This window comes from Oncorhynchus keta, chromosome 19 (genome assembly GCF_023373465.1).
Source record: "Oncorhynchus keta strain PuntledgeMale-10-30-2019 chromosome 19, Oket_V2, whole genome shotgun sequence".
NCBI lineage: Eukaryota > Metazoa > Chordata > Actinopteri > Salmoniformes > Salmonidae > Oncorhynchus > Oncorhynchus keta.
In genome coordinates this window covers 6,215,497-6,225,496 of record NC_068439.1, presented here as the reverse complement: position 1 = coordinate 6,225,496, position 10,000 = coordinate 6,215,497, and the positions used below count along the sequence as shown (strand labels likewise).

General features: G+C 45.6%; 1 protein-coding gene across 1 annotated transcript in view; it reads right to left on the bottom strand.

Moving 5' to 3' along the window:
* The window catches only part of smap2 (small ArfGAP2), a 27,626-nt gene that overhangs the window by 2,668 nt on the left and 14,958 nt on the right, over window positions 1–10,000 (bottom strand). The window contains exons 3-6 of the mRNA XM_052469120.1: window positions 9,549–9,634; window positions 7,550–7,628; window positions 433–492; window positions 263–326 (exon numbers count right to left, since the gene is read on the bottom strand). Coding sequence (XP_052325080.1) covers window positions 263–326; window positions 433–492; window positions 7,550–7,628; window positions 9,549–9,634 — 289 coding nt within the window. The remainder of the gene's footprint in view (window positions 1–262; window positions 327–432; window positions 493–7,549; window positions 7,629–9,548; window positions 9,635–10,000) is intronic.

The window sequence follows — 10,000 nt, the reverse complement described above, 5'->3', positions numbered from 1 at the left end:
GAGAGGGAGAGAGAGAAAGAGAGAGACAGAGAGACAGAGTGAGAGATCGAGAGAGACAGAGAAAGAGCGTGAGTTTTTGGACACGTCAGAACTATTTAGACTGAGTACCTGTTTGTGCGTCAACTCCTTGTCGTGTTTGACTTAACCATTCATTATTGGGTTGGCAAGAGCACAAACAGATATAGGACCAGGCTAATGTTGCTACAGATATTGACCATTTCTGTTGAAAGCTATTTGTATGTGTAGAGAGGTGTACTGATACCAAGTCCTAGGAGGTCTGAGATAGATGGAGACTGGGTCTGTGTCTTTGGGCTGGTTTCTCTCTTCTGAAAGAGTCAACAACAAAGACAGCATGAATAACTGAAGACAAATAAATACCAAACCTAGAATAGAAGATATTTTGTAGAATACTGTACACACATTCAAACTCACCAACTTCATCTTCTCAAACACTACTGGCTCCATAGGGATGTTTTCACAGCTCTTCTCTTTCTAAATGAGGGAGAAGCAGAGGTCAGAATATTGAGAGAGTGAGAAACCTATCCAAAACAAAAACATACCTACCCAGAAAACCTGAGCCTACGCCTTCACTATGGTGAATCACTAAAACAATACAGAAATACACTACGGAAAAAGAAGGAACAGCATGTCAGAAATCAGCTCAATGTAATTGAAGAATCCGTAGAATCTACCCACTTCTGAGAAAATTGGAAAACACTAAACAAACAACAACATGAAGAGTTATCGATCCAAAACGGAGATAAACCACTTCTCCAATCTTTTTGGCTCTATAACACAGAACAAACAGCAACAGCATATACAGGATCAAATATAAATCTTAGAATCAACTGTTAAAGACCAGATCCCACTGGATTGAATGAACTACAGGACAAAATACAAACCCTCCAACCCAAAAATAACTGTGGTGTTGATGGTTTCCTCAATGAAATGATGAAATATACAGACCACTAATTCCAATTGGCTATAATTAAACTCTTCAACATCATCCTTAGGTCTGGCGTTTTCCCCAATATTTGGAACCAAGGACTGATCACCCCAATCCACAAAATTTGAGAAAAATTTGACCCCAAAAACTACTGGGATATGTGTCAACAGCAACCTTGGGAAAATCCTCTGCATTATCATTAACAGCAGACTCGTACATTTGCTCAGTAAAAACAATGTACTGATTTATTTTTTTACCAAAGTACAGTACGGCAGACCACGTATTCACCTTGCACACCATCAAATCAAATTAAATGTTATTGGTCACACACACATATTTAGCCGATGTTATTTCGGGTGTAGCGAAATGTTTGTGTTTCTACCTCCAACCAAGGAGGACCTACAGCAGCACCTAGATCTTCTGCACAGATTCTGACAGACCTGGGCCCTGACAGACCTGGACCCTGACAGACCTGGGCCCTGACAGACCTGGGTCCTGACAGACCTGGGCCCTGACAGACCTGGGCCCTGACAGACCTGGACCCTGACAGACCTGGGCCCTGACAGACCTGGACCCTGACAGACCTGGGTCCTGACAGACCTGGGCCCTGACAGACCTGGACCATGACAGACCTGGGCCATGACAGACCTGGGCCCTGACAGACCTGGGTCCTGACAGACCTGGGCCCTGACAGACCTGGGTCCTGACAGACCTGGGCCCTGACAGACCTGGGTCCTGACAGACCTGGGCCCTGACAGACCTGGGTCCTGACAGACCTGGGCCCTGACAGACCTGGGCCCTGACAGACCTGGGCCCTGACAGACCTGGACCCTGACAGACCTGGGTCCTGACAGACCTGGGTCCTGACAGACCTGGGCCCTGACAGACCTGGGTCCTGACAGACCTGGGTCCTGACAGACCTGGACCCTGACAGACCTGGGCCCTGACAGACCTGGGCCCTGACAGACCTGGGTCCCTGACAGACCTGGGCCCTGACAGACCTGGACCCTGACAGACCTGGGTCCTGACAGACCTGGGCCCTGACAGACCTGGACCATGACAGACCTGGGCCCTGACAGACCTGGGCCCTGACAGACCTGGGTCCTGACAGACCTGGGCCCTGACAGACCTGGGTCCTGACAGACCTGGGCCCTGACAGACCTGGGTCCTGACAGACCTGGGCCCTGACAGACCTGGGTCCTGACAGACCTGGGCCCTGACAGACCTGGGCCCTGACAGACCTGGGCCCTGACAGACCTGGACCCTGACAGACCTGGGTCCTGACAGACCTGGGTCCTGACAGACCTGGGCCCTGACAGACCTGGGTCCTGACAGACCTGGGTCCTGACAGACCTGGACCCTGACAGACCTGGGCCCTGACAGACCTGGGCCCTGACAGACCTGGGCCCTGACAGACCTGGGCCCTGACAGACCTGGGTCCTGACTGACCTGGCCCTGACAGACCTGGGTCCTAAGACCTGGGCCCTGACAGACCTGGGTCCTGACAGACCTGGGCCCTGACAGACCTGGGCCCTACAGACCTTGAAGACCTGGAAACAGACCTGGGTCCTGACAGACCTGGGTCCTGACAGACCTGGGCCCTGACAGACCTGGGCCCTGACAGACCTGGGCCCTGACAGACCTGGGTCCTGACAGACCTGGGTCCTGACAGACCTGGGCCCTGACAGACCTGGGCCCTGTTTTTTGTTGCCTTACAACCTGGAATTAAAATTGATTTGGGGGGGGGTTGTATCATTTGATTTACACAACATGCCTACCACTTTGAAGATGCAAAATATTTGTTATTGTGTGTGTAACAAACAAGAAACAAGACAAAACACTTGAGTGCTCTTAGATTGCACACAGGTCGACTTTATTTAACTAATTATGTGACATCTGAAGGTAATTGGTTGCACCAGATCTTATTTAGGGGATTCATAGCAAAGGGGGTGAATACATATTAAAGGGGGTGAATACATATTAAAGGGGGTGAATACATATTAAAGGGGGTGAATACATATTAAAGGGGGTGAATACATATTAAAGGGGGTGAATACATATTAAAGGGGGTGAATACATATTAAAGGGGGTGAATACATATGCATGCACCACTTTTCCGTTCTTTTTTTTTTCTTCGATTTTTTACTTTTTAAAATTTCACATCAACAATTTGTACTATTTTATGTCCATTACATGTCCATTTATGTCCATTTATGTCCATTACATTAAATCCCAATAAAAATCTATTTAAATTACAGGTTGTAATGCAAAAAAAATAGGAAAAACGCCAAGGGGGATGAATACTTTTGCAAGGCACTGTATAAGGAGTATTGGTGGCAAATCTGATGGCCGAATGGTAAAGAACATCTAGCCGCTCGAGAGCGATCTATAAATTATGTCTATGTAATCGAGCATGTGTAGGACGGTCATCTGAATCAGGGTTAGTCTGGCAGCTGGCGTGAAGAAGGAGCGATTACGATAGAGGAAACCAAGTCTAGATTTAACCTTAGCCTGCAGGTTTGATATGTGCTGAGAGAAGGACAGTGTACCGTGTGTACCGTCTCGCCATACTCCGAAGTACTCTAACCCTCAGAGGTAGTAATCACACCTGTGGGGAGAGGGGCATTCTTCTTACCAAACCACATAACCTTTGTTTTGGAGGTGTTCAGAACAAGGTTAAGGTTAGAGAAAGCTTATTGGACTCTAAGAAAGCTTTATTGGAGAGAGTTTAACACAAAATCCTGGGAGGGGCCAGCTGAGAATAAGACTGTATCATCTGCATATAAATGGATGAGAGCTTCCTATTGCCTGAGCAAGAGCGTGGGGCCTAGGATCGAGCCTTGGGGTACTCCCTTAGGCAGTGGCAAAGACAGCAGATGTTCTGACTTCATACACTGCACTCTTTGAGAGAGGTAGTTAGCAATCCACGCCAAAGACCCTTCAGAGACACCCAATACTCCTTAGCCTTCCCAGGTTGCAGTGACACATAACCTGAGTGGAAACCAGATTGCATACCAGAGACAATACTATAGACATCAAGAAAGCCAGTCAGTTGATTATTGACAAGTTTTTCCAACACTTTTGATAAACAGCGCAAAATAGAAATAGGCCTATAACAGTTAGGATCAGCTTGATCTTCTCCTTTAAATAAATGACGATTCTTGCCTACCTTCCAAGCAATGGAAACTTCCCCAGAAAGGAGAGACAGGTTAAAAAGGTCAGAGATAGGCTTGGCAAATTTCAGGAGCTCCTTTTTCAACCTCTCCCTCGGACAGGGAGAGGTTGAAAATGTCAGTGAAGACACTTGCCAGTTGGTCAGTGCATGCTCGCAGTACACGTCCTGGTAATCCGTCTGGCCCTGTGGCCTTGTGACCTATTTAAAGGTCTTACTCACATCGGCTGAGGAGAGCATAATCACACAGTCTTCTGGAACAGCTGGTGCTCTCATGCATGTTTCAGTGTTTGCCTCGAAGCGAGCATAAAAATAGTTTAGTTCGTCTGGTAGGCTCGTGTCAGCTCTCGGCTGTGCTTCCCTTTTTAGTCTGTAATGGTCTGCAGGCCCTGCCACATCTGACGATCGTCAGAGCTGGTGTAGCACCATTCGATCTTAGTCCTGTATTGACGCTTTGCCTGCTTGAGAGTTTGTCAGGGGGCATAGTGGAATTTCTTAAAAGCTTCCGGCTTAGAGTCCCGCTCCTTGAAAGCAGCAGCTCGAGCCTTTAGCTCAGTGTGGATGTTGCCTGTAATCCATGGCTTCTGGTTGGGGTGTGGTACGTACGGTCAATGTGGGGATGACGTCGTCGATGCACTTCTTGATTAAGAATCCTGGAACATATTCCAATCTGTACAAAACAGTCATGTGGCTTAGCATCTGCTTCATCTGACCACTTTTTTATTGATCAAGTCACTGGTGCTTCCTGCTCTAGTTTTTGCTCATAAGCGGGAATCAGGAGAATATAATTATAGTCAGATTTGCCAAATGGAGGGCGAGGGAGAGCTTTATATGCGTCTCAGTATGTGGAGTAAAGGTGGTCCTTTTTCCCCCTCTGGTTTTACTTTTAACATGCTAATAGAAATTTGGTCAAACGGATTTAAGTTTCCCTGCATTAAAGTCCCCGGCTACTAGGAGCGCCGCCTCTGGGTGAGCGTTTTCTTGTTTTCTTGTTTACTTATGACAGAATGCAGCTCATTCAATGCTGTCTTAGTGCCAGCCTCAGTCTGTGATGGTATGTAAACAGCTACGAAAAAATACAGATGAAAACTCTCTAGGTAGATAGTGTGGTCTACAGTTTAACATGAGATACTCTACCTCAGGCGAGCAATAGACTTCCTTAGATATCGTGCACCAGCTGTTATTTACAAAAATACATAGTCCGGCGCCCCTTGTCTTACCAGACGCCACTGTTCTATCCTGACGGGGCAGCGTATAACCAGCTGTATGTTGATAGTGTCGTCGTTCAGCCACGACTCCGTGAGGCACAAAATATTACAGTATTTAATTATTATTATTTTTGTTTACCTTTATTTAACTAGGCAAGTCAGTTAAGAACCAATTATTATTTTCAATGACGGCCTAGGAACAGTGGGTCAACTGCCTTGTTCAGGGGCAGAACGACAGATTTGTACTTTGTAGGCTCGGGGGTTTGAACTTGCAACATTTGGTTACTAGTCCAACGCTCTAACCACTAGTTTACCTGCCGCCCCCCTCTAACCACTAGGCTACCCTGCCACCCCCCCCTCTAACCCCTAGTCTACCTGCCTTCCCCCTCTAACCACTAGGCTACCCTGCCGCCCCCCTCTAACCACTAGGCTACCCTGCCGCCCCCCTCTAACCACTAGGCTACCCTGCCGCCCAGTTGGTAGTTTAAACTTCCACGTAGGTCATCTATTTATTTTCCAGAATGGAAATAAGTGGGGGTTTATTAGATCACCTACGAATTCTCAGAAGCCCACCTGCCCTTCGGCCCCTTTTTCTAAGCCTCCTCTTCCCGCAAATCACTGGGATTTGGGCCTGTTCCCGGGAAAGCAGTATATCATTCACCTCGGGCTCATCAGACTCGTGGCGAGCAATCGTAGTCCTGATGATATTTAGCGGCAACATTATGTGCAAAATAAGTTCAAAATAAGTTCAAAAGTAAGTTACAAATAACACGAAGAACACAAAGAAACTAACAAAAAAAAACACAATTTGTTGAGGAATAAATAAAACGTTAGCCTTGTTCTCCGTTTCACGTCAGTAAAAACAACGTTATAAAACCTTAAGGCTGTGAGGAGGCTGGTTTATTCTCCAGGTCTTTAACCGTTTTCCAGAACTTCTTGGGGTTCGACCCACAGAGAGAGAACTGCTCCTTAAAGTAACTAACTTTGGCCTTCCGGATAGCTTGAGTGCACTTACAGTATTTCTCATCTGCCTGAATGAGAGCCAGTATGCGTGTATTCGTGTACCGAGCCTTTCACCAAATGGAACTGTGCAAGATCATGGTTGAACCAGGGGCTGAACCTGTTTTTAATTCTACTTTTCTTTATGTTAACAATTCCACTGAAAATATCAAAGGAGAAGCGTCTTTGACATCAAGCTGAATCTTCACCATTAACAGAAACTCCAGACTACTATACCTATCAGGATTATTAGTGAGGATAACATCAAAATACTGGAGTCAGTTATAGAACTCATTGCCCTTTTATGGTTGTGAGGTCTGGGGTCTGGGGTCCGCTCACCAACCAAGAATTCATAAAATGGGACAAACACCAAATTGAGACTCTGCATGCAGAATATTGCAAAAATATCCTCTGTGTACAACGTAAAACACCAAATAATGCATGCAGAGTAGAATTAGGCCGATTCCCACTAATTATCAAAATCCAGAAAAGAGACGTTAAATTCTACAACCACCTAAAAGGAAGCGATTCCCAAACCTTCCATAACAAAGCCATCACCTACAGAGAGATGAACCTGGTCCTGGGGCTCTGTTCACAAACACAAACACACCCCACAGAGCCCCAGGACAGCAACATAATTAGACCCAGAAAAATCATAAGAAAACAAAAAGATAATTACTTGACACATTGGAAAGAATTTACAAAAAAAACTGAGGAAACCTGAATGTAACTAGAATGCTATTTGGCCCTACACAGAGAGTACACAGCGGCAGAATACCTGACCACTGTGACTGACCCAAAATTAAGGAAAGCTTTGACTATGTACAGACTCAGTGAGCATAGCCTTGCTATTGAGAAAGGCCGCCGTAGGCAGACATGGCTCTCAAGAGAAGACAGGCTATGTGCTCACTGTAAATACATATTTATGTTGATTTATTTTCCCTTTTGTACTTTAACCACTTAATTCATTGCAATTAATTACAACACTGTTTATAGACAAAGTAGAACAATTGAAATTATTTTGGAACTTCTGTGAGTGTAATGTTTACTGTTAATTTTAATTGTTTATTTCACTTTTGTTTATTATTTATTTCCCTTGCTTTGGTAATGTAAACATACGTTTCCCATGCCAATAAAGCCCTTGTGTGTGTGTGTGTGTGTGTGTGTGTGTGTGTGTGTGTGTGTGTGTGTGTGTGTGTGTGTGTGTGTGTGTGTGTGTCTCACTCTAAGCCTGTTGACATCTAGGATCTTGTCCATGTACTTCTTCTTCTCATATTTGTCCCTGATGAACATCTCTGCTGACCTACAGAGGAGGGTTAAGGAGAGAGACTGCAGGTCTGCATCACACACACACACACATACACAGTATACACACACACACACATACACAGTATACACACATACACAGTATACACACACACACACATACAGGATACACACACACACATACACAGTATACACACACACACAGTATACACACACACACACTCACACAGTATACACACACATACACAGTATATACACACACACACACACACACACACATACACAGTAAACACACACACAGTATACACACACACACACACAGTATACACACACACACACACATACACACACGTAAACACACACATACACAGAGTATATACACACACACACATACACACAGTATACACACACACACACACACACACACATACACACAGTATACACACACATACACACACATACACACAGTATACACACAGTATATACACACACACACAGTATGGACACACACACACACGCACAGTATACACACACATACACACACACAGTACACACACACACATACACACACACACATGCACAGTATGTACACACACACAGTAAGGACACACACACAAAAAATACACACACACACAGTATGGACACACACACACACATACACACACAGTATGGACACACACACACTCACACATAGTATATACACACACACACACACACAGTATACACACACACACACACACACACATACACATCCACAGTATACACACACACACACACACATACACATCACAGTATACACACACACACACACACACACACACACACACACACACACACACACACACACACACACACACACACACACACACACACACACACACACACACACACACACACACACACACACACACACACACACAGTATACACACACACAGTATACACACACACACACAGTATACACACACACACATACACACACACACACAGTACACACACACACACACACACACACACATACACAGTATACACACACACAGTATACACACACACACACAGTATACACACACACACACACATACACACACACACACACACACACACACACACACACACACACACACACACACACACACACACACACACACACATACACACGTACACACACACAGTATACACACACATACACAGAGTATATACACACACACTCATACACACACACATACACACAGTATACACACAGTATATATACACACACACACAGTATGGACACACACACACACACACACAGTATACACACACATACACACACACACAGTACACACACACACATACACACACACACATGCACAGTATGTACACACATGTACACACACACACACACACACACACACACACACACACACACACACACACACACACACACACACACACACACACACACACGTACACACGTACACACACACAGTATACACACACATACACAGAGTATATACACACACACTCATACACACACACATACACACAGTATATATACACACACACAGTATGGACACACACACACACACGCACAGTATACACACACATACACACACACAGTACACACACACACATACACACACACACATGCACAGTATGTACACACACACACACACACACACACACACACACACACACACACACACACACACACACACACACACACACACACACACACACACACACACACACACACACACACACACACACACACACACACACACACAGTAAGGACACACACACAAAAATACACACACACACAGTATGGACACACACACACACACAGTATGGACACACACACACAGTATAGACACACACACACACAGTATGGACACACACACACAGTATAGACACAAACACACAGTATAGACACACACACACACACGAGTCACACACACTCACACAGTGCTGTAAGGATACTGGTCAGTCTCTGGTCGTATGAAGCACTCTGGTAGGAAAGCTTCATAAAGTCGTCTGGCCTTGGCATTCCCCATCTCCTGAACACACTGCAGACAGACAGACAGACAGACAGACAGACAGACAGACAGACAGGCAGGCAGGCAGGCAGGCAGGCAGGCAGGCAGACAGGCAGACAGACAGACAGACAGACAGACAGACAGACAGACAGACAGACAGACAGACAGACAGACAGACAGACAGACAGAGTTATTAACACATCTACTGAACAAACTGCAGACAGACAGAGAGACACAGTTAGTTGAACAATCTAGTAAAGACAGTAAAGACAAGGGCTGTTTCTCATTCTCCTCTCCCCTCCTCTCCTCTCCTCTCCTCTCCTCTCCTCTCCTCTCCTCTCCTCTCCTCTCCTCTCCTCTCCCCTCCCCTCTCCTCTCCCTCCCTCCTCCTCCCCT